Source organism: Phyllobates terribilis, unplaced genomic scaffold (genome assembly GCF_046119375.1).
Source record: "Phyllobates terribilis strain yellow unplaced genomic scaffold, ASM4611937v1 Scaffold_7__3_contigs__length_470593459, whole genome shotgun sequence".
Taxonomy (NCBI): Eukaryota; Metazoa; Chordata; class Amphibia; order Anura; family Dendrobatidae; genus Phyllobates; species Phyllobates terribilis.
Genome location: NW_027362767.1, coordinates 62070420 through 62096760, shown reverse-complemented (window position 1 = coordinate 62096760; position 26341 = coordinate 62070420). Strand labels below are relative to the sequence as shown.

General features: G+C 40.6%; 1 protein-coding gene across 4 annotated transcripts in view; it reads right to left on the bottom strand.

The window, feature by feature from the left end:
• Positions 1-7105: 7105 nt before the first annotated feature.
• CEP170B (centrosomal protein 170B) overlaps positions 7106-26341 on the bottom strand; it is an 80412-nt gene continuing 61176 nt past the window's right edge. For 2 of the 4 annotated variants that reach the window (XM_073638651.1, XM_073638649.1), the window contains 7 exons: positions 25066-25225; positions 19093-19131; positions 17763-17903; positions 15753-15841; positions 15565-15658; positions 13474-13525; positions 7106-8739 (listed from right to left, as the gene is read on the bottom strand). In XM_073638651.1, coding sequence (XP_073494752.1) covers positions 8507-8739; positions 13474-13525; positions 15565-15658; positions 15753-15841; positions 17763-17903; positions 19093-19131; positions 25066-25225 — 808 coding nt within the window. In that variant the 3' untranslated portion in view covers positions 7106-8506. The remainder of the gene's footprint in view (positions 8740-13473; positions 13526-15564; positions 15659-15752; positions 15842-17762; positions 17904-19092; positions 19132-25065; positions 25226-26341) is intronic. The other 2 variants (XM_073638648.1, XM_073638650.1) reach the window with 1 other exon arrangement.

Sequence of the window (26341 nt, the reverse complement as noted above, 5' to 3'; positions counted from 1 at the left end):
TTTTTTTATTTATTTATTTTTTTAAATGTCACTTTTTTTTTTTCCTCTCTAAATTTTACACTATATTATTAGAACAACAGGTTTTGGATTTTCTAAAAGGCAATATACAGAGTACCGGAATGCATAAGCAGATTCGTCTCTCATGCGTTATGAACATAAACATTTATTCATTTACATAAAACACTTGTAAAGAATTGTCAATCTTCTACTGTTGTGCAATAACAAAAATACCACATTCTCATAGAATATTTTTTGAAGTATTAGTCAAATCATTCCATTTTTATTTTTTTTAGCTTTTTGTACATTACTCTTTAACTGATATTCAAGTACCCAGGATGAGAATGAAACCTAACGTGTCTAATACAATCACCCAAAGAAAAAAAAATTGAAAATAAAAATTACAGTCATTTTCGAATTAGTGCAAGAATCAGAAGACTAGAAAATTATATGAAAGGAGGAAACTAAAGCAAAATCAGAAGGACTTGTCTGAAGGCATCTCGGATGCAGAGAAAAGAAAAGACAACGGACTAAGAAAAACTTGTATAATGAAGCCACACGAGATGAGATTTTCGTCAGTGAATTCAATGCAAGAACCAATTATTAGAACATCATATCTTATCTTTAAAGTGCATTATTGAACTGCTGCATATGTAGGAAGTAGAGATAAGCAAAAAGATTCACAGGATCCTGATCCGGCATCCACATCTCAACACAGAGGACTTCCTCGGTCAGCATTGAAGTGCTGACATTCTGGGAACATCTATCGTTGTGACGTCTAGTCAGTTGGCCCCATGTAACACCATGAAGTGCGTTGTGCCGTAAAGTCATTATTTTGCAGGGCTTTATAAACGCCCGAGACGCCCAAAATGCCTGCAGTTCTCACTGCCCTGGTCTGGCTGCCATGGAGTACCAATGTGGCTTCGAGACTATGGTCTTACAAATCTTTTTTGCTCATCTGGGCAGAAGTCATTTTTCCTGACTTTCCAAAGTCTAGCAGGTTGCCAATGCACTAGAGCTCACAGCTCTAAATATTTCCAGGAAAAGTGGCATTCTTATATTTATACAGTGATCAGTCTCATTAACAAGAAGTTATTATGCATCCACGTTGTGCAGATGTGCAAGACAAAACTGCTAGAATTCTATGGGTCCATATCGTGCTGGCACATGGAGGAATGTGACAGTAGTGGCATAGTCAATTGCATGCCATATTACTGTGGAATTTTGTCCTAGAAGCATCGCTTTCAAGGAATAATATAGTGCCTTATGAGCACCAGACGTCAACACACCAATGGTTATCAGTCCATAGCCATAGGCACAATGTGTGTCTCCACTCCATATAGAGTCTATAGTTATGTGCATTAGCCATAAGTGATGATTTTAAGAGTTGGCCTAAATCAAACATCTCTTAGCTTCTACTGGTCGGCCCAAGCTGGAGTTGTGATTCTCAAGGACTCTTTGCGTTGGTGAGAACAAGCTAAAACACTTATAGAAATCAAAGACTCATACCCATTGAATTTGTCACTTCCTAGCCACAAAAATATAGAGCAATCCTACATTGCAGTTGCTCATAAACTGCATTGTGGGTCGCAAAAGCTCCATCGACTAGTGTTGCAAATGACAGTATACTAAAATTAGGCCCGTTTCACACGACCAGCATTCTTAGTTTGAGGACAGACCATAGTGGCCTGTACTTGGGCCACCAACGTCAATTGTGTGAAATTGGCCAAAACGGAAGTTCCATGTTGATACAAGGTATATAGTTCCTAACCATGTACTATTTTGCAACCGAGGAAAGTACCAGGAAGGATACAATCCATGGGCACTAGCTGAACAGACCTATGACTTATGTCCAGACCGGCCACGGGATTTCTGCCCCAAATTCAATGAAGCATACAGTTCATGCACACTAGACAAAATACACCCTTCTGAAGCCCTCTCTAAAAGCATGGTGTATATGGGTCCTGATATCTTACTGCCGTCATTTATACCACAAGGCCGGTTTCACACTTCCAACATTCACAGTGTGAGGACAGACCACAATGTCCCGATGGCCGCAGGACTCCTGACCCAAACTCAACAGCCCCAAACTCAGACGTGTGACACCGGCCTAAGGCTTAGCAAAGTTACTAGCAATGTGCAAACTGGCAAAGTACTCTACCGGTTTAGGCCTATACAATATTTGGTTCTGTTGATCTGTTGGTGAAGGCTGAACGGTTAATACAGAACTTGGCTTCCTATTCTAAAAGCTGAAAATTACAGGACGTTGTTGCTGCTCCATAGCTGGAAAATAGTGAAGCTTAAAATACAATCTTCTGATTTCGTCTTTGGCTCGGTTCCACTGAATAAACACAATGCACAGTAATTATACTTTCGAGTTAGTCGAAGATGCGCAACTCAACCATGATTCTACAGATATTAAAGGAAGGGGCAAGGGGGACATTTAATCACAGAGTTGTCAGTTAGACGCTATGTACAGTATATCTCGCACCCAACATTATGATAAACACCATTGGACCATTACATGTGTGCTTTAAGGTAATTCTATGGTATTGTCTTGAATTTGTAAGATTCCACCAAGAAAAGTTTGTAAAATAATTATACTTTTACCCGGGTTCAAACTGGAGAGTCCATGTACAGACCAGACTATGCCCGTACTGACCACAATATGTGTCTATCAGGCTGTGAGTCCTGGTTAAGAAACCCTCCCTCAGTCTGGGCATTGGGGTCCCTTTACGGACCTTGACATTTGCCCTTCTGAAGCCAGGATTAATAAAATTGAGATATTTGATGGGATTGTTGTTAAAAAAAAAAATAGCTTATTTTTTTGCACCAAAACAGTGCCACACCAGTCCGCAGGTTACAGTTGGCATTGTAGCTCAGCCCAATTTTAAATAGAGCTAAGCTGTAATTACCATGTCCACTGTGTTTCTAGTAGAAATCAGCCATGTTTTTCTAATCCTGTATAAGCTTATTTAACCTGACCAAAAAAAGATAGGAAAAAAACGATATAAGGATGATAAAGATATAAAATACAAGTATGGCACTTGAATAAAAATACTCAAAACATCTTGAATACTGTGACTGGTTTTAAATAAAAAGAAAGTTTTAAAATGTATCAAAAAAGGTTATTAATGACCACCATACTTTGGCAAATATCGGTCTAAAAAAATGTAAGCAGAAAATTGAGTATTTTTGGCAGAGCGTTGCAAATCTGTGGTACTACATGACTGCAGAGGAAAAATAGTTAAGGTGTTAACAAAAAAATCTAAAGACAAGTCTAACCTGCTATTGGCGGAGATGGAGGACAGGTGGACACAGCCCAAAGGCATTCTCACACTTTTGAGTTGGTATCTTCTGAATGCCCTACAATTTAAGACCTACATACATATTAGATGGAAGCTGGTCGAACGCTTCAATTCCAGCGAGACCAGTCAACCGTTTGGTGTGTATGGAAGCCTCTCGCCTTTTCTCCGACAGTTGTCAGGGGGAGGAAAGGTCGGGGGCTGTTGGAATTTCAATGGTTGATCCTTTTGTTTTAAAGGAGATAAAAGCCGTAGACAGGGGAGTCTGAAAGCACCTGTCTCCATTCTCCCTGTTAAAAACATATGAAAACTCAAAATGACCGGAGAAAGATAAACAGTCTACCCAACGAATGCTCGGCCAATAACTGTCTAATGTGTCTGGCTGGGTTTCGTTGATTACCTCCCAATGACAAGTTTTTTTTATTTTTCCTATTGGAAATTATGATAAAAATATAAGATAGACCTGTACCCTGGCAGTTACATGATGTTGGATCTAATTGACCTATGTGTTAACGGACATTAACATGCCTTGGGGAAAGTGTTGCCAGTCATGAGATGCTCAACACAATCGCTGGCTTAGTGGGCATAATTGGGGAGCCCCTCATGGACTGTTATAGTGTTCGGCACAGGCATGGGTACATTGAAAAACGATGTCAAATCATATTCATAAACACATCAGTTCCAATTTGAAAATCTCAAGTTTGACACCAATTATCCACATTTGATGAAGATTTTAAGAAGATGGTTAGGAAGGTTAGGAAAGAAGTTGTCCATGACCATCAATAAGGTGTTGGGATTTTTTCACTGTAACTTTAAAGATGATGGTTGATTGAATACTATGGCCACTAGTGTTTACTTGTCTTTTTTTTTTTACATAGTCAGAATACAATTATTTCACTTTTGTTTCGAGTACCTGAGACTGAATCTCACATTTTTTTTATACTTCCATTTATAGGGTTTTTTCCCACTGATTTATCTGCCCATTTAAAAATGAATAACTCATCAGATTTAACCCATCTAAAACTATTTAAATAGGCATACAGGTCATAGAACGGTGAACAAAGTGATAACTTTAGGTCTGTCTTTCATCTGATGCGTTGTTGCAGAGAAATCCTCTTTTATCTTGCTATGTAAATAACTTGTCCTGAACTATGGTCAGGTATGCCATTGGCTAGTAGATAAGTCTGCCTCCACACTTCATTTTCACATTTCGCAGCTCCCATGATCCCTTAGCTGTTCCTGTGACATCAGCAGCTGCTGAGGAAACCTTGTGCGTGTGCGCAGAAATCTCCTCCCCGCGCAGAAATCTCCTCCCCGCGCAGAACGCACTTGAAGCCTGATACAAGGAGAGGAGATTCCCTTGACAGACACTGATGTCACAGGAACGGAGAAGGGATCATGGAAAGTGTGAAATATGAACATGAAGTGTGGAGGCAGACTTCTCTATCGACTGATATCCTGCCCATAGTTCGGAACAAGTCATTTACATAGAAAGATAAAATAATTTCTCTGCAACAACGCATTGGATATAAGACTTAAAGTTATCACTTTGTTCATGATTCTATGACCTGCATACCCATATAAATAGTTTAGATGAGTTAAATATGATGATGGATTCCCTTTGAAGACGTTGTCCACTACTTTAGCACTGATTACCTATCCTTAGGGTTCCCCCGCCGATCAGTTGTTTTCGGTGTCGGAGGCGGAGGGGAAGGAAGTACTCACTCGCGGAGCAGGCTGTCTTATGGTAGTGGCCAAGGCAGGGTACTGCACATTCGCTTCCTATTCAAATCAATCGGAGGCGGATGTGTAGCACCCTGCGGCGACCGCTATCAGAAGATGGCCAGCTCAGCAAGTGAGTTCTTCCGGCCGGCGGCCGCCACTGATAACAGCTGATCGGCGAGGGTGTCTGATCGGACCGATCAGACATTGATGACCTATCCTAAGGACAGGCCATCAATGCTAAAGTAGTGGACAACCTATTTAAATATAAGTTAAAGTGTTCACTAATGCCTGGTAAAAGGACAGAAAAAGAAGAAACATAACGGACCTGACACTGCAATTTAGCAAATACATACAGTTTCACACTTTCAGGTTCGTCAAGTGCCTAATGAGTGGGACAAAGTATTCCAAAGTGCCGTAACTGATGGAAATCAATCAGCTCATGTATTTTCCAGCTTAATTTAGATAATGAAAGCAGAAACATAACTTGAAGCTCCAAGACTCCAATGCCCCCTTAGGTACCAGGGCACGGGTTTGACTGTTGCATCCCCTATAACTACACCTCTCTATTAAAGCAAACTCCTGATTTACTGCTGTTGGTTTACTGGATTTCTGGTTACATACGATAATTCTTGCAACTAAATGCAAATGTTTTGAAAGATTATAAAATCGAGAAATATCCGCTGTCTAAACCATTAAATTATATTAATTTTATAAAAAGTAAACAAAAAAAAAAGTTAAGGATTAATATTAGATCTATCTTGATTTTAACTCTTTTAAATTAAAGATATAATTATAAAGCTATGTGCAAAATAAATACAAAATATAAATAAAAGAAACCCAAGAAAAATCAAAGATTTTTGCTCACAAATCAACAATAACGAAAAAATGTACATTTGCAAACTAATACATTTTACAATTTGTTGGCCCAGAAGGAAATTCCTCCACCCCCTAAAACAGCAGCAAATATGATAAATCAGTAAAAAAAAAAACATGTAAAATTCTGTATAATGAGGTTGGCAAAAATATTTTTCATAGTTGGGCACTTCAACACTTGTTTTCCAACATGGAGAAGATAAGACATGACTCTCTATGACCCTGCTTAATATGTTAGAAACATATTATACCTTTACTAAATTACTTTAAAGTTACAGAGAACCTACCCTGGGTTCCAAAATCTCACAAAAATAACTACCGTAAAATTTAAAGGGATCTTTTACACTCAAAAGGAGTTGTGTCATGAAGACAAACCCTTCTCTAAAGACAGTCACCTATGATGCCGACTCATAGAACCTCATAGTGATCAACTGTTTTCAACGAGGTTTCGTTCAGTCATACATTTCCAAAATTTTTCCCCTGCTTACACCATACAAGTAAATAGCGGACCATGTAATACATAGACCGGTCAGTTCTACCATAGAGGGAGACACTTATTTAGCAAATGTTTAGGAAGGGGATTTCTTTAAGAAAATAATGATGGAAGTTTAAAAAAGAAATAAAAAATAAAACACACAATTAAAAATATAACAATCATTTTTAGATGACAATACCCCTTTCAAATATAGTAGTTATTGAAATATAAGTTGGTTACTTAAAGAGTTATTCCCATCTTAGGCCCCATCGGTGGGTGGAATTTGACCACCTCTCCACCGACAGCAGCGCACGCATTGAGGCCCAGTTCCCGAGATACATGTAGGTCCCATTGTTGGGGCATGGGAATATTTTTTCAAAACCTTTAAATTAGTATTCTTCATTGTAGGATTCAGAACAATTCTTATACTGTGCGAGACAATGGATAAAGTGATAACTGTTCTTTAACAGTTCTTAAGCTGGCCATACACATCAGATAGCCGTCGGCAGAATGGTTGTTTGGATGACTGCCATCTCTTCTGACCTCCTCGTTCACACGCATGCCCCTTACGTGTGGTTGAGCATATTTATGTTTTTATTTGGGACAGTGAAGTAAAGGCCCGCATACACATTAGACTGACGCCAGCCGAACACACTGATATCGATGCATTTGGCATAGAGTCTAAGGTGTATGAGGGCCCCCCGATTTCAAACTGCCGATCCTTTTATTCTCTAAGAGGAGGGCTGCCGTCAGACGACTGGCAGCTGCTCTCTCATAGAGAACACTGGAGCGCTCCTGTATATGAGGAAATCGGGCAGGACAGCTGCTGGCCGAGCGATGGTTTGGCCAACAGGTATCTAAAGCGTATGGAGGTTTAAGTCATGGTCAAACACCTCTCCTCGGGAACAAGAAGTCTGCCCATTGAAGAGCAACATGTCCAATCCTTCTTTCCCCTATCATCACCTGTAGGAGGAGCGTTAAGATGCATTTAAACTGCATAATTATCGGGAATGAGTGTTCCTTTCCTAATAATTCAGCAGTGTAAACAGGCGGACGATGAGCCGTCCAATGAGCAAAATAGTTGTTCTTTGGGTGAAACGATCTTTTTGCCTTGCTAAAAAGATAATCATTCTCATCAGCACATTGTCATGTGTAAAAAGAACACGTGCTGCCGAGAACAATGATTTTCTATGCATACAGAACTATCTATTATCAGTAGCTGATCGGCGGTTGTTAAATGCTATAAGTTGGGTGGTGTAGACCCATCCTTTGCAGGCTAACTCGATACGCAAGGCCAGATTATGATTGAATATTTAAGCAATGTGGTACCAGTGGTTTTATGAACAAGAAAAGTAGAAAAAAAATGAAAAAGTACAGTCTAAATAATTTACAAAATTACGGAAAGAAACCAGATCCGGAAGACAAAGTGTTACGCTTTCAGCTTAACAGGTCTTGTGATAAGGGGAACGACAGACCTTATGTAGAAGAACCACTAATGGGAATTTCTAAAATGTATCTAATAGCCATTGGAAGAAACAGAAAAAACATGAAATATCCTAGTACAAAATGTTGGGCCTCAAACATAACAAAAAACGTAAACTATATGTTTTATGGTAATGCGTTTTGGCAAAAGACAAGTCACTTGATTTTCTTGGTACTAGTATGACCCATCGATAACATTGTTTTTAAATCACAGAGAACATAACTAGGAAAACAATCCTGTAATTAAGTGCAATCTAGATACAAGAATAATATATGTGTCAGACCCAGGAACATGAACATTTACAATATGCAGGTCTTGAATTTATGGCACATTTTTTTTCTCTTAAGCAAAGTCAAATTCTATGTTGAAAAAAAGAAAAATAATATTCAAGTAAATTCGCTTCTGTGTGGAGCATGAGCTGGTAAACAGTGCGAGTTGTAAGAGTTAACTCAACATTCATTTGCAAAACACAGACTTTTGTGCATTTGTGAGAACAGAGAGTCCTGCAGACAAGCACATGTACGTAAGGATATCGTACCAGAAGCCACATAAACGTAGTTACAATAAGGGCTATTTATATTAAGAAAACTGAAAAACAAAAATGTAAAAAAAAAATGAAATAAATATATGAAAAAATAAAAATAAAGATCAAACAATATAGGCATCTTCCTCATCTCTACCAAAGCTGGATTCCGGTGATCTCGAAGAGCCCGAGCTGGACTTGTGTATGTAGTTTCTTATGCGGACTGGTTGATGCGACTCTGTTTTTGAAACAGAGTTATGAGTTCTAACTTGAGGTGTCAAAGTCTGAATGACAGGAGAGGTTTTCTTGTTAGGGATGACCTCAAGGTGTCCGTTCGGGTCAATAATTGCATTTATTACTGTGGGATGAGGAAAAAAAAGACCATTAAGACATTATAATAACCACATGCATGTAATAGTGACCTACCAACAAAAGGAATAAATAATGATAAAAGTTAGGTTCTGTTCACATCTGTGTTCGGCAGCCACATTAGTGTTTCCATCACTTCTGATCGTAATAATATGGCAGCACGCAATACTCTTTTTTTCCAATTAAAAGGAAACCTTGCAGGGGATTCCAATTAGCCCAATACAGGTCATTTGGGGCTATACACAAACACACACATATACAGCTCTGGCAAAAATTAAGAGACCACTGCAAAATTTTCATTTCTCAGATTTTTCTCTTTATAGGTATATTTTTGAGTAAAATGTACATTGTTGTTTTAGTCTATAAACTACTGACAACATGTCTCCGAAATTCAAAGCTAAAAATTTTGCATTTATTTGTAGCAAATGAGAAATAGTCAAAATAATAAAAAAGAAACAGTTCTTTCAGCCCTCAAATAATGCAAAGAAAACAAGTTCTTATTCATTTAGAAACAGCAATCCTCATGTTTTAACTCCGGAAGAGTTCAGAAATCAATATTTGGTGGAATAACAATGATTATTAATCCCAGCTTTCATGCATCTTGGCTGCTTTCCACCAGTCTTTCACACTGCTTTTGGGTGACCTTATGCCACATCTGGCACAAAAATTTAAGCAGTTCTTCTTTGTTTGAAGGCTTGTGACTATCCATCTTCCTCTTGATTACATTCCAGAGGTTTTCAATGGGGTTCAGGTCTGGAGATTGGGCTGGCCATGACAGGGTCTTGATGTGGTGCTCCTTCATCCACACATTGATTGACCTAGCTGTGTGGCATGGGGCATTGTCCTGCTGGAAAACCAGTCCTCAGAGTTGGGGAACATTGCCTGAGCAGAAGGAAGCAAGTGTTTTTCAAGGATAACCTTGTATGCGGCTTGATTCATACGTCCTTCGCAAAGATTAACCTGCCCAATTCCAACCTTGCTGAAGCATCCCCAGATCATCACCGATCCTTCACCAAATTTCACAGTGGGTGCAAAACACTGTGGCTTGTATGCCCCTCCGGGTCTCCGTCTAACCATTAGACAACCAGGTATTGGGCAAAGCTGAAAATTAGACTCATCAGAGAAGATTACCTTACTCCAATCCTCTATGGTCCAATTCTTATGGTCTTGGGCAAACTTCAGCCTGGCTCTCCTTTGCTTCTCATTGATGAAAGGCTTTTTTCTAGCGTTACATGACATGAGGCCTGCCTCTAGGAGCCTGTTACCAACTGTTCTTGCCGTGCTCTTCACCCCAGCTGCCATTTGCCAGTCCTTTTGTAGGTCACTTGATGTCATCCTGCGATTGCTGAGTGACATTCGAATAAGATGACGGTCATCCCGGTCAGTGAAGAGTCGCTTTTGCCCTCTGCCGGTCTTTAGCTTTGTTGTCCCCAATGTCTGCTGCTTGACCTTGTTGTAATGGACTGCCGTCTTCGAAATTTTAAGGATGGAGGCAACTGTACCCCTCTGCTAGTAAAGCCAGAATTGAGCCCTTCTTTTCCTCACTCAAGACTTTTCTTTTCAACCCCTTTGGCATGGTTAAAAGTTATTTTTTCATTCAAATTACTTTTGGGCTATTCCTAGCACTTGTTTTGCCGTCCAGCTTGTCCTATTGCAAGAGGATTGTGAAGACCACAGCAGTGTTTTTTATACTTTCCCTCGTTACATAAGATTTGGTTCTGGTGATCACCTAATCAGAAGCACATTAAGTAGAATGAGGTGGACTTTGGTTGGAAGTCAACTGACACTGGAATGGAAAGGCTTTCAGACATGTAGAGATGGGGATTGTTAGAAAACTCTGCAGTGGTCTTGCCAGAGCTGTATGCGTATATATACGGATGTGAAATCTTCTTTTACTTTATAATCATGTACAAAACACCCTTAGTCACCTTTGACTAATGAGCATGAGCAGTTATATGAAAAAGTTTGGGCACCCCTATTAATATTAAGCTTATTGTTTTATAAAAATTGGTGTTTTTGCAACAGCTATTTCAGTTTGATATATGTAATAACTGTTGGACACCGTAATGTTTCTGCCTTGAAATGAGGTTTATTGTACTAACAGAAAATGTGCAATCTGCATTCAAACAAAATTTGACAGGTGCATAAGTATGGGCACCTCAACAGAAAAGTGACATTAATATTTAGTAGATCCTCCTTTTGCAAAAATAACAGCCTCTAGTCGCTTCCTGTAGCTTTTAATGAGTTCCTGGATCCTGGATGAAGGTATTTTTGACCATTCCTCTTTACAAAACAATTCCAGTTCAGTTAAGTTTGATGGTCGCCGAGCATGGACAGCCCTCTTCAAATGATCCCACAGATGTTCAATGATATTCAGGTCTGGGGACTGGGATGGCCATTCCAGAACATTGTAATTGTTCCTCTGCATGAATGCCTGAGTAGATTTGGAGCGGTGTTTTGGATCATTGTCTTGCTGAAAGATCCATCCCCTGCGTAACTTCAACTTTATCACTGATTCTTGAACATTATTGTCAAGAATCTGCTGATACTGAGTGGAATCCATGCGTCCCTCAACTTTAACAAGATTCCCGGTGCCGGCATTGGCCACACAGCCCCAAACCATGATGGAACCTCCACCAAATTTTACTGTGGGTAGCAAGTGTTTTTTTTGGAATGCTGTGTTTTTTTGCCGCCATGCATAACGCCTTTTTGTATGACCAAACAACTCAATCTTGGTTTCATCAGTCCACAGGACCTTCTTCCAAAAAGAAATTGGCTTCTCCAAATCTGCTTTTGCATACCTCAGCCGACTCTGTTTGTGGCGTGCTTGCAGAAACGGCTTCTTTCGCATCACTCTCCCATACAGCTTCTCCTTGTGCAAAGTGCGTTGTATAATTGACCGATGCACAATGACACCATCTGCAGCAAGTTGATGCTGGAGCTCTCTGGAGGTGGTCTGAGGATTGTCCTTGACTGATCTCACCATTCTTCTTCTCTGCCTTTCTGATGTTTTTCTTGGCCTGCCACTTCTGGCCTTAACAAGAACTGTCCCTGTGTTCTTCCATTTCCTTACTATGTTCCTCACAATGGAAACTGACAGGTTAAATCTCTGAGACAGCTTTTTGTATCCTTCCCCTGAACAACTATGTTGAATAATCTTTGTTTTCAGATCATTTGACAGTTGTTTTGAGGAGCTCATGATGCCACTCTTCAGAAGAGATTCAAACAGGAGAACAACTTGCAAGTGGCCACTTTAAGTAGCTTTTCTCATGATTGCATACACCTGGCTATGAAGTTCAAAGCTGAATGAGGTTACAAAACCAAAAAAAGTGCTTTAGTAAGTCAGTAAAAAGTAGGTAGGAGTATTTAAAACAAGAAAATGATAAGGGTGCCCATACTTATGCACCTGTCAAATTTTGTTTGAATGCAAATTGCACATTTTCTGTCAGTACAATAAACCTCATTTCAAGGCAGAAACATTACTGTGTCCAACAGTTATTACATATATCAAACTGAAATAGCTGTTGCAAAAACACCAATTTTTATAAAACATTAAGCTTAAGATTAATAGGAGTGCCCAAACTTTTTCATATAACTGTATGTCATCAGTTTTGTACTCTCTTATTAAATAAAAGAAGATTGCCCGTCCGTCGATCTGGATTTATCCTTCTCTTACCAATATTGCTGTGTTGTAGCAGAAACGATGTCCATTATCTGGGCTGCAGTGGAAATACAATACCAAGAAAAGTCCAGCTCACCGTTGTGTATTACAGAGATACAAACTTAGGGAGAAGCTGTTTCGCATGCATTCATGCTTCCTCTGGCCATGGTAGGGGCCGGAAGAAGTATAAATGCATGCGAAACAACTGTTGATTAAATTTGTGTCTCTAAAACCTATGATCGTATAAACCCTATTGGTCACATCAGTACTGAGTGACGCCTCTTTTCTTCCATCGGAATATTTTTTTTAGTAGTGCTGCAAATACATTTAAAAGAGATTGTCTCCTCTCAGCAATTTATGGCCTATCGTCAGGGCAACGCTTGACAATTTTTGGAACTTCCATAGAAATGAATAAAGCATATTCTCCACTTACAGTGGTGAGAAACGGAGCCTGTTTATCGACATAGAAGCGGTGAGATCTGCAGCTATCACACTTTTATAGCATGTCCGGTGGATATGCCATGAATATACATCATGATAATACCAGAGCAGAGATATGAGAGTATTCTACCTTTTGACTAAGCCATACCCAAAGATAATTGACAGTTCTTCTCACATGACAAACATAACTGGGAGTATGATTATGGATGACTTCTGAGTATAATATCTCTCTACCTTTTTATTCCTATTGATTTATTCCGTACTCTTTGCACTACCAAGTAATATACTTGCACTGGTTTTATATGCATCTTTTTTTTTCCCATTTTTCACATATCAAAATAGAAGATAAAAATTCTAAGAAAAAATAATTCTGCACCAACTAAAACACGTCTAATATAAATAAAGTATTTTTTCACATGGATATTTTTATGTTCTTACAAATAATCTAGGGGGAAATTATTTTAATGAGACGTTACTTCTCATTTGTGACGACAACCTCTCTAGGGGACCTACAAAAATCCTAATTATTTTTGCATAAATAAACAAAAAGAATGTTAACCCCATCATTGATTCCAAGAAGAAATTATTAGTATTCAAATAGTAGTGAGAGAAGACACGTACCTTCCAGTTGTTTCTGAACTCTTCGCAGAACTTTCAGAATAGAACTGATTTCCTTAAGGACAAAATATATAAAATAAGTTGAGTAAAATGAGCAAAACGGGCAAATTAAGAAAGTTTCTCGAGTCTTAAAGCAAACTCATCCTGATCTAAAGCCTGTTTCTACTTCATTACTTGCCAACTCTCTCTGGAGGCTCCAGAAAAAAAAAGAGGAGACCTCCCGGACTCTTGGAAGAGTTGGCAAATCTCCCGGGTGCGGCAGAAGTCTTGCATTCCACCATCTCCAAGCTCCTAGAAGATGATGTTGGGATGTATGCTCTACTTGCTGCATAATTATTCCCTTAAAGAGGTTGTATGAGATATCTACAATGCTGCACACAGTCAGCAGTAAAGTTAAAACAATGAAATAATATTTACTCGCCCTTCGTACCAGTATTGCGTCCCCACTGGTCCCCAATGGTAAACCATTTACATTGGCTGCAGACGTCATGGCATGTACACCCCAATCACTGGCCTCGGTGGTATAGGCCTGATACGGCTGATGCAAGTGATAGGTAGATGTCTCACGGGGTATACAGGCTGTGACCCCAGTTTAGACAATATACCGGCGTGGAGCAGAGGGGGGCGCAGCGCTGGAACGGAAGGCAAGTAATTCATTGATTCCCCTCGTCTGGATTGGTTTTCAACCTAAATCTGTTTGCTAACTTCTAATGTGAGCTGTTGCGAAAGTGGACAAAAAACATGCATGTCATAAACATGGCTGCCATCCAGGCAGTTCAGGCGGTACTGCTGCCAGGGAAATAGTCGAATATTTTCCATCTGACAATTCATGGGTTGAGCTCAGACAGGATTCATAGCACTTCAATTGAGTTTATGCATTTAGACTCCTTGCAACAGTAAAAGGCACACAGTAGGCTCCAACCATTTAAAGAGAATCTGTCAGCAGTTTTTTTCTTTTTCCTTACATAATGCTGCTGCCAGATTACAGAGAACCTAATTCCAATGATGTGTCAAATACTTTATTGGGTGAGGAATTGTGATAGAGTCACAGTTTTCTCTGTAGAATATCTAGCAGAGCTCAGAATGCTGAGCTCTGTATAACCCTGCCCACACCACTGATTGGCAGTTTCCTGTGTATAACCCCACCTACACTACTGATTGGCAGCTTTCTGTGTATAACCCCACCCACACCATTGATTGCCAGCTTTCTGTGTACACTGTAGATTGACAGAAAATGGCTAAATCAGTCCTGTAGTGATAATCTCCTGCTGATAAAACACTGATTTTACTCAATCAGCAAAAAACAGCCTAGCAAGTAACATATCACTGGAATCTGAGGTCTGGTTAAGACAGAAGTGCACAATAGGGCAATACTGCAAGAGAAATGAAAGAGGGTGAGTGATGGTAGTGCTCACCTGGGGTGGTTGTGTATGGACACAACACCAATAAGAGCCTTAAAATCCGTGGCTGCAGCCCCGTGGCAAGAGGAAAAATTCTTCCAAATAGCAATTCACCTTTGTAGAAGGATGACGGTATCTGGGCTGAGCTTACGGAAATGAAGACTCCTCAATGGTACAAAATGAAGGTGGTTATTACACCAACGCGTTTTGGTGCCCTTTTCTAGGTAAAGATTTACTATGAAAAAGTCACCTGTCCGGCACCGAAACGCGTTGGCGTAATAAAAACCTTCATTTCGCATCAGCAAGGATTCTTCATTTCTGCAAGCGTAGCCAAGGTACCGTGATCTCTCCACTAAAGAATCATTGCTGGAATCCGGTTCTTTGCCTCTACATCATGTTACTCTCAGATTACATAGCAAAAACCTAGTGACGGATTCCCTTTGACTGAATGGGGCCTTAAATTTCTAATGGCAGCTGAAAACATGGAGGATGGAGAGGAAGAGATGTTGGCTTGTAGTAGTCCTGGGACACTGAATCATCTGGGGCAACATCTTCTTGGAGTTGGCATGTTGATGATGATGGAGGTCCCGGCAGTCTTAGCCCTACCAATCAAGTAGTGATATTGTACCCTAGTAATATACCATCATCATCACTTATAATAATGGGAAGCCGCCTTTAGGAGAAGGAAACTTACCTTGTTAGATGTTTTAAGTATTGGCACTTCATTTTCAGAGTTAATTTTTGCCTCTATTTCTTCCCAACTTTTCTCTTTATTCAAAAATAAAACTCTAAAATAATAATAAAAAAAAATAACGCATTTTATTTCCAAAATATGCTCTGTATATACTGTATGGTCATGGTAAAAAAAGAAATAAAACCTACTTCATTTTTTCAGTGAGTACTTCAGTATTGAAACATATTGTTTGTGAGAGTTGTGATACAGGATTCAACATGAGGTTGTCGAAGATGACCTGCGACATAAGAATATCATAAGGTCACTTCACGTGATTACAAAATATCCAGAAATCAAATATCTAAAGATGTAGTCATTGAATATCCCATGCATATAATGATAGGAAGAAGGAAGAGGAGGAACTGGTCTATGGAGATAGACACTAACTGACCAGAGACAATTTCCTAAAGGGGTTCTTAACCAATCCGTCTTTTTAATAATGTGGTTACTGTTATCGGGGGTCCAATACGGTTATTTTTTTTCTAGGCAAAATTGTAACACAAGAACGTCTGTTACAGCCCTAAAAGTGACGAGAAATGCTCAGCTTGTTGGTGATGTTTGCCTAAACCCAAACATTTTTATGCTACAGTTTCCAGGACTGTCTCGGCAAAATTGGTATGGTTCACAAATATGTTTTTGGATCCTTGTTGCCAGTATTTGTGGTGACACTGCCTACCACTTACTTAAACTTTAGGTGGTAAAACTTATGACACAACTGGCACAATTGGGCACCCGAGGTCTCTTAAAAGGGGCTGTAGGCTTTTACTGAGAAGGGTCATCCCAGTTATGGCAGCGGTATTTCTTACTCTCTAATAGAGGCATCCAGGATTTGAGTAATCTGGAGCAGAACAAAGAGATTTCCATCCAGCTACATATGTGCATGAATATGCAATTAGCCTCCTCATAGAAAGAGAGAACAGGGTGTCTAGTGCCACCTATTGGAGAAAGTAATCATGGTCTCGAAAAAGTGAACACAATCTCTAGTGCCACCTATTGGAGAAAGAGAACAGGATCTCTAGCACCACCTATTGGAGAAAGACAGGGTGTCTCCAGCACTACCAATTGGAGAAAAAACAGGGAGTCCCTGGCACCACCTATTGGAGAAAAAACAGGGGGTCCCTGGCACCACCTAATGGAGAAAGACAAGCGGTCTCCAGCACCATTTAATGGAGAAAGACAAGGGGTCTCCAGCACCACCTAATGGAGAAAGAAAGGGGGTCTTTAGCACCAACTGTTGGAGAAAGAGAACAGAGTCTCCAGTGCCATCTATTGGAAAAAGAATATGGGGGTCTTTAGCACCATCTATTGGAGAAAGACAGGGGGTCCCTAGAGCCACCTATTGGAGAAACAACGGGGGTCTCCAGTACCATGTATTGGGAAAAGACAGGGGGTCTCTAGCACCAACTATTGGAGAAAGAGAACAGAGTCTCCAGTGCTACCTATTGGAGAAAGAATAGGGGGGGGGGGGTCTCTAGCACCATCTATTGGAGAAAGACAGGGGGTCTCCAGTACCAAGTATTGGAAAAAGAACGAGTCTCTAGCACCACCTCCTGGAAACAGTAACCTTATAAATTGACATTGACCCTTTAACCCTTTTCAAATCAATTTTTTGTATGATTTTTCAAAACACATGGCCCACTGAGAAGCAGACAAAAAAACAAAAAAAACAATCTGTTCTATCTGGTGGCTAAAGTCCGTACTCATCGGACATCTTCAGACATCGGACCGCAGCAGAAAGAAAAATCATAATGTCGGACAAGATCAGACGTTGGATCGAAAAGAGTTAAAAACAATCTACATATCGATTTCTACATCATGTCGGCCCATATATTATATAAAGACATTTTTTGGACATTTAAAACTTTGCTTAAACAGTTACATTAAACAGGGTTCAAGTTTTTGTAACGTGCTGTTTATCGTCTCTCCCTTGATTTGGATTTACCCCTTTGTCTGTGTGCAGTGATCCGTTCCACAACATATTGGCATCTCAGCCAAATGACCGAGTCCTGTAGAATGGATCACTGCTCACAGATAATAAGGGGGGCTCCAAGGCTGTTGGAAACAAACATATATATAATTTTGTTTCTTATTTGCGCTGTTTTTTTTCTTTTTTTTTTTTACTGTAAAAAGGACCCATACATAGAATATAGCATACTTACCTCCTCTCGGTTTCTAGCTCTTCTCTTTATGGGATCATCATCGCGATTATCGTTCATGTTTTGGTCAAAGTCTTTCAATCCAATTGAGCCTGGGGGAACTTTCTGATAATTTAGGCTTGCCTCTGGTATATGATGAACCAACTGGAAAATAGGGAAAAATATGAAGAACCGTACAACGTAGATATAAAGATGTAATAGAGCTTTGTCCTCTAATCTAAATCATTAGAATAGGAGTTTACATACTTAGAAGCCCTGAATCTCGTTATTGGCTTCTTATACATGCACCATCCTCATTGTGGGCCCAAATATACTACATTTTTTATAATATTGTCCAAAATCCTTTAATGGTGTGGATGCTTCTTACAAAGTGGTAAATAAGTACATCCCCACCCCATCTTAAATGTGCAAAATGAGTCAATGGAATTAAAAAAAAAAAACTATTGGCCCAATTCATCATTTGCATTTTTGTTTAAGTCACTTTACTTTTTTTTAGTGCCTTGTGGAATTTGTTGCTGTTTTTTTTGCATCAAATTCTTCAAAAACGGCACACACGGTACATAAAATTTTTGCGCAAAGTTAGAAATAGACTTTATTTTTCCTTTAACTTTTTTTTTTTTTTTTTTTTACGACTGGCCAGTGCAAAAAGTTACTCGTTTCATAAAATGGGACAAAATCTGTGGCATAATAACCGGCGTACGTAAAATCACATCAGGGGGGACTGGAGCAAATTTGTGACAAAATTTTACAACTTTTCGAAAATTCGCATATGACCAATCATTAGAAAACATTTGGAAAACAAAAACCTCATTCACAATCACAAACAAACAAAAAAATAAACTAAACAGGCGAGCACATATAATACAGACTTTAAAAAGGTGCAAATATAAGGGGTTGTCCTTAACAAATTTTTGTTTTTACTATGGGCCTAAAAGATAACAGGCAGGTAGTTGCTAACAGAGGCAACTACCTGCCTGTTCTATCCGACGCCGGCTCAGAGCGGTCACGGGTGATTCAGCTGCTATATATTAACAGAGCAGCTCTTTCTCTTCCGGGCTGCTCTGTCGATGGGACGGGACTGCCAGCGTCATGCTGACTGACAGCCGGCTCCCCGCAATTAGGAAGTTGAGCGTTTTACACTGCCAGCATATACCATGCCACTTGGCATTATCATTTTTGTACGTTACCTTAGATGCCCTTTCCAATTAGAAACCCAAACCTGCATTGTAGATCTATATATTTTTATTTTATTCATTTATGGGCCTTATCCATAACAATGGGAAAATAATTCTAAAAACAAAAAGGAAAATAAAAAAAAAAAACAGTCATGCACCTGTGATGGGTATGGCCTTTGTGAGGTTCTTTTAAGAATCTGTGATAAGAAAAAAAAAGATAAAATCATAGATGTAAAAATAAATAAAGTCAATGAAAATGGTCAATTGTTCATTCAAATCTAAATAAAGCAAGTTGCTTGTTTTTTCACAAGATTATACCATTGCTGATTATTGATAAAGGACAGGACTTCTAAATGGGGATTAAAAAGTCCTATATATGGACCCTCTGTCAGGGTATATACAGACATTGTATTGTGACCTGGGAAATCAAACTTACCGTTCAAGACTTGTGCAAGTATGTAGGAGAGTCACAAGTATGTAGGAGAGTCACTGCCACATCATTGGAGGCCTAATGAGCTACATTTCCAAGCAATGTTACTTGGTATGCATTATATGTGCAGTATGGCAGATTTTATTCTGGCGTACGTTTCAGATTTCATAATATAGTCGCAATACCTCAAACTTGCCCTGTCCTACAGAACCAGATTTACACTGGCCATATACTTTAGATAGCCGTCGGGCAAATATTTGTTCGGCCGACAGCTATTCCTTCAGGCCCTCCAACAAACAGGAATGGGAGGTCGAGCGTGTTCTTAATAGACAAGTAGAGTAAGCCACTGCCATACAGGTTTGGTGGTGGATTATCTCCCTTGAGAATAAATGATCAGACACTTTAATATCCAAAAGTTGGGACATCACAGTATACTTTAGATTGTCCGTTTCTACCAAAAATGGCTGATTCAACCAACATTCCTCCTGATGGCCCAGCTATCCTTACGCTGCCATATACCTCTCCTAACTGCCCCATTCACCGGAACGCTTGGCAAAGCTAAAAATTCACATATTCTCTAGGAGAAAGGTGATACCATAAAGACCACAGAAACGCTCCCCACCGGACAAGAGGATCAGGCAACTGAATGCAAACTGCCCAATCCTTATGTTTCTCAACATAATCTGTCAGGGAACACGAGAACACAAAAGGTATTAGATGCTCGTTCAAGCCCATCAAAAATGACAGTTTCTTTCTACTTTTATTTAATAATTATTGAATCGGTATGGGAGCCATAAAGAGGTTTTCCTGATTTTGGAAAACCCTTGTCGCCCAGCTGCAGTTTGTTTTTGTTTCGTTGAGTCTCCTCCACTTCTGCCAGTGTCTGTTATTGTCTGCAGTGCTAATACCACGTCAACAGCGCTGCTGTCAAACAATGAGCTCGGTGGCACTGAGTGGCTCATGCCATCAACTAGGGTAGAGCCGCTGAGCTCACTAATTAGCTGCAGTGCTATTGACGTGACATCAGCGCTGCAGATAATAACAGACATCAGGAGCAACAGTGGAGACTCAGACTTCAGAAACCAGAAAACCCATATAATGTGTATAGACACCTTTAGATCATCATAGGGTTCTATGATAATCTATGTCCCGTTCAGTAGAAGTGATCGGGAAGTTTGGATCTTATGGGAGTGTGAAAGTGGATCAAGTCTAATGCACCCCACTACAATATGGATAAGTGTCGTACACGACCAAATTTCGGTGTCCATAGCTTGGGTCAATACTGTAACTTCCATGTGCCTATCTTATATAGATGTACATAAGGCTTAATTCCCACAGATCTATAAGAAATCCATGAAGAACAATGGTGCTCTCCAATAAGAGTATTGTTTCTAGAGAATGTGGATTCCAATGGAGGGATTATATGGAGGCATACTGAGTCCACACAGGGTCAGTGGAGATGGCTTTGTACTTTGTATGAGACTTTACATGACATTAAAAAGTAAAAAGTCCCATATACAATCAAAAAGAGGAGGTAATTGCAGGGTAATGAAAGCCATTGCTTGTATGTAAACATATTTTTACACAATGTTTAATCCACTTTACAGGCCCTTTAAATAAGATCTATGATTTGCAACTTATTCTGCAATGGTCACGTGGCGTTTGTGCTTTTACTAGACAAAACACAGAATTAAAATAGCCATTACATGCAGGGTGTTGTCGGCACACAGGGACGGTAAGCTGTAATTCCAGCGCGCATGAATGCACCACTGTGCCTAGGACTTGTCTCCAGGCAAGTTACATTTTACTATGGGAAAGCATTAAACATTTTTTTCTCATCCATTTTCTTTTATGAAATGGCAGAACTTAATTCTTATTAACCTCATTAGTGAGCACAGCTTGGCAAGATGCACTAATTAGAGATTTCTGAGCCAGAGCCCCAACTCTGATTATACTGGAATTTCAACTATGTCTGCTAGTTAACAATACGCCACCTTTTCTTAGGTCTCATTCGTATAATATTATATATATATGGCTATCATTACTTTAAGAAATGAAGGTCAGTCAGTCCGAAAATTGGGCAAACTTTGAAAGTGTCCCCAAGTGCAGTTGCAAAAACCATCAAGCGCTACAAAGAAACTGCCTCACATGAGGACCGCCCCAGGAAAGGAAGACCAAGAGTCACCTCTGCTTCTGAGGATAAGTTTATCCGAGTCACCAGCCTCAGAAATCGCAGGTTAACAGCAGCTCAGATTAGAGACCAGGTCAATGCCACACAGAGTTCTAGCAGCAGACACATCTCTTCAACAACTGTTAAGAGGAGACTTTGTGCAGCAGGCCTTCATGGCAAAATAGCTGCTAGGAAACCATTGCTAAGGACAGGCAACAAGCAGAAGAGACTTGTTTGTCAAAAAGAACACAAGGAATGGACATTAGACCAGTGGAAATCTGTGCTTTGGTCTGATGAGTCCAAATTTGAGATCTTTGGTTCCAACCACCATGTCTTTGTGCAACGCAGAGAAGGTGAACGGATGGACTCTACATGCCTGGTTCCCACCAGGAAGCATGGAGGAGGAGGTATGATGGTGTGGGGGTGCTTTGCTGGTGACACTGTTGGGGATTTATTCAAAATTGAAGGCATACTGAACCAGCATGGCTACCACAGCATCTTGCAGCAGCATGCTATTCCATCTGGTTTGCGTTTAGTTGGACCATCATTTATTTTTCAACAGGACAATGACCCCAAACACACCTCTAGGCTGTGTAAGGGCTATTTGACCAAGAAGGAGAGTGATAGGGTGCTACGCCAGATGACCTGGCGTCCACAGTCACTAGACCTGAACCCAATCGAGATGGTTTGGGGTGAGCTGGACCGAAGAGAGTGAAGGAAAAAGGGCCAACAAGTGCTAAGCATCTCTGGGAACTCCTTCAAGATTGTTGGAAGACCATTTCCGGTGACTACCTTGTGAAACTCATCAAGAGAATGCCAAGAGTGTGCAAAGCAGTCAAAGCAAAAGGTGGCTACTTTGAAGAACCAAGAATATAAGACATATTTTCAGTTGTTTCACACTTTTTTGTTAAGTATATAATTCCATGTGTGTTAATTCATAGTTTTGATGCCTTCAGTGTGAATGTACAATTTTCATAGTCATGAAAATACAGAAAAATCTTTAAATGAGAAGGAGTGTCCAAACTTTTGGTCTGTACTGTATGTATAAAATGTCGTTTTATCCAGCATTTTCCAAATTTTATTTCCAAATTATTTACCCAACAGTTTGATCATTTTTTCTTGCCTACATTAACCTGCCCATGATCTTTGAATAGTCTGTTATTTAACTTATTAAGATGGTTGTAGCAGCCCAGGTACTGTGTTCCTCCATTAGCGGCTGCATCTCAGGTCCGGCCACCTCGTGTCTAGTCCTGAGTATTTGTAAGGGGGAAGACCGGAGTGTAAGTGCTTTCAGAGCAAGGGTTCCGGAACTGCCGGGGCCGTACCTCCTGTTGCAGGAGGGAGACAGACTGCGAGCACAGGAGTCATGTGACTGGGAAGTTGGGGGTGTGTCCAGGGACAGAGCTGGGAGGTCAGGTGATCAGGGAACTCCTGGTGTGACTAGAGAGAGGAAGAGACGAGGACGTTTTGCGCGGGAAAGTGGAGCAGTGTCCTGCGCAGGAGAACAGTGTGAGAGGGTCCAGGCTCCTGGCTCGAGTACTGGGAGCAGGAGTTGGGTGCAGCAGACCGGAGGAGTCAAGCCCGACTATAGAGACAGGGGACGCAGGGTCCGTGGAGACGAGGCACGTGAGGTGCCGTGTTATGGACTAGGGGCTCAGCGGGTAAAACCGGAGACCACCCGCTGCCGCCAGAAGACGGAACACTGTTTGGGCGGGGAAGCCTGAAGAAATCGTCACCTGCATCCGCTGGCGACTGCCTTGTGAGGAGCAAGAGTCAGCCAAGTGTAAAAACTGACGTTTACAACCGGTTCGGCTCTGCAGACTGTGAACTGTTAGTTATAGAGACTTTCACCTGCTATTTCCTTTGTTTCTCCCCCCATATTTTCCTTGTTGCTCCCTGCGTGGAGATTGACCTTGTTCTTATAAACCCCCACTGTTTATTAACCCCGTATTGGCTGCTCTGTATTTCTGTGTCACTGCATCTAAAGTACCCGTGTTACATATTTGGCACATGATGTTTCCGGTGTCAGCTTGTGTCTAGAGCAGTGTATGCTGGGTTACGGCCTGGCTCACTTTAATAACTAAGCCAACCCCCTTTCTTATCAATCTGAAAATGGGGCTGGATAAAATTCTGAGGGTCTCATAGCGAAAGTCCGTTCATGGGCCCCAAGCTGCCAGTTAACAACTCACTGGGTTTCTGTGATCACATTGTGGGGGCCCAGTGGGCTACCACCATTTAACCACTTAGATGCCACGGTTACTTTTCACCACAACATCTAAGGGGGTTAACCTGCTGCAATTAGAGCGGCTGGCACTTGCTGGTTGTGGTGTGGACTCAGCATGTGATCCCGATCCATACAAATCCTACAGACTTCTTCTGTGCACACACAGTGGATGTCAGGAGAAGCCGGCAGATGCCTGGCACCGGGTCTTTTGATAACAGGCTCATAGCAGTCTTGCCACCATTGCCGGAACACCACTAGGGCAGGCTTTGCTATTCAAGTAAGTAGTCATCCAGCCACTGCCCCAGTCACATGCTGACATATGAAACACTGTGTTGTGTCAAGCATCAGACTGAATGAGAGATGGCCGGGACCCAGAATGGAGCAGGTAGTAGAGAACAAGGAACCTGGGTTAATGAAACTATACCATTAACCTACTATTGAAAAGATCATTTATCTTTATAAGCCACCATTAAAGGGATGTTAAAGAAGCACTCCTCCTCCTCCCATCAAAGTTTTTATCCTCTTAATATATTGCAGTCATCATATTATATAGCATTGTGTACTTACAATTGCTCATTTCGCCTTTCTACCCAGCTAATTCTTCTCTTTTCTATGTAGACACAGGAAGTCTCTTTTGCCTGCATTTATCATTCCTCTCTTCAACTCCTGACCCAGATTCTCCCTCTTCCCCCTGCCAGGGACTTTTGCAGTGACTTATCACTCATGCAGGGAAAATTGACCTCCTGTTTCTACATAGAGCTTAGAAGGATTCAGCTAGTCAGTTTTTAATCACATGATGTCCTAGACTTAATCGAAAAGCAAAGAATTATCTGGGTAGAAAGGCAAAATGAGCAATTGTAAGTACACAGTGCTATATAATATGATGACTGCAATATATTAAGAGGATATAAATTTTGATGGGAGGAGGAGGAGGGCTTCTTTAAATTACTTTTATTAGAAGGACCCTGCACACCACAGGGGTGAAAAAAAACAATAATTTCGAATCTGATGTGAATCCCAAGAGCAAGTGTCCGATTTCCCCTAAAGGGGAAATGATGCAGAGAGTTTCTAAATGAGCAGCCCCCTTCTTTGACACATTTTCATACCCTCAGATTCTGATCTTGCATTCAGTTAGTTGCCTTTGTAAAGCACAACTTTTGGGATATATTATAACAGCATCTGTCATGGCAGAATCCAATGCAGATCCCTAGTGCATTCCCCAGATTCCATACCTTAACCCTCATACATGTGATGAATTAACCCAACGAGGGATGGCAGCTAAAAATACTGAATAGGAAAACTCTCACCTCTTCTCTTGCAGATATGATTGACGCTGGTGTGTTTGGTATAGAACTTATAGAGGTACTGTGTCCAGTCCCTGAAGAGCTCTGAGAATCCCCATCTCCGGCCACATCATGTATCTCCTTAGCTAAGCTGGCCACATCATTTACCAGGGTTTGACTCAATCTGTGGCATCAAATAAAACATGTTAGAAAAGTCTTCCAGTAAGTTCATATTAAATACAAAGAGAAAGAAATAAAAGAATATGTGCACAGCTAAGAACAATATTCAGATGTCTGCGACACTGAGTCCGAGTACGGGTCATGATGTCTGCACTGGTGCAGGTCTCCAGACCTGACCTCAACAGCCTTTTCTATGCCTATGATGCTGTTGAGGTCAGGTCAAGAGACCTGTGGTGGCAGATTCGGATATCACGTTCCGTATTCGTATCGCGTTTCACCGATGCCTGAATTCTGCCAAATTTAGGGTTGATTTTTGACATTAGTAACACGTCTATCGTGCATGATCATTTCAATGAAATTAGGGCTGGTTCTACTCAATATTTTGTGGGACATCAATGATAGGATCTGAAAGGTAGCCCACTCTATATGCAAATAGCAGTGCCCTCTCTGGTGATTGGCAGAAAAGGATCATGTGGCCTCATCTATGACTTAGACTTTAAAAGGGGCCTGTCATTGTGGCATATAACTTTTCAGCTGATAAATGTTGCTATGTAATTCCAGCCAAATCTAAAAGCTGCTTATATGCCTTAAGTTCCAGGATACTTTAGATGTAGCTGATGTCAGCCAAACGAGGGTCTGACCAAACGTTAAGCTTAAGCTGGGCGTTATGTTTCCTGATTCTCCTTACACTGGAGCGCTCACTCTGCCGAGAGTGCTCACTCTCTGAGAGTCGCTGCCAGACATCACTAATGGTGGACTATCTCTTAGAGAACAAAAGGATCGGTGGTCCGATACCGGACATGGCAGATCTCTTATCTCACCCTACATCATCTGTCAGGGGTCCTCGTACACATTAGACTGTCACTAGTGTTGAGCGAGTATGTTCTATTAACCCTTTCGCCGAGTATGCTCAGGCCGAGCTCCGAGTATTTACAGCTGCTCGGTGATAAGGTTAAATCGCTCCCGTGTGCATGATTTGTAACTGTTTGACAGCTTTATTACATGTGAGGAATGTCTATTTCTTACACATTCCTCCGATGTAATAAAGCTGTCAAACAGTTGCAAATCATGCACACGGGAGCGATTTAACCTTATCACCGAGCAGCTGTAAATACTCGGA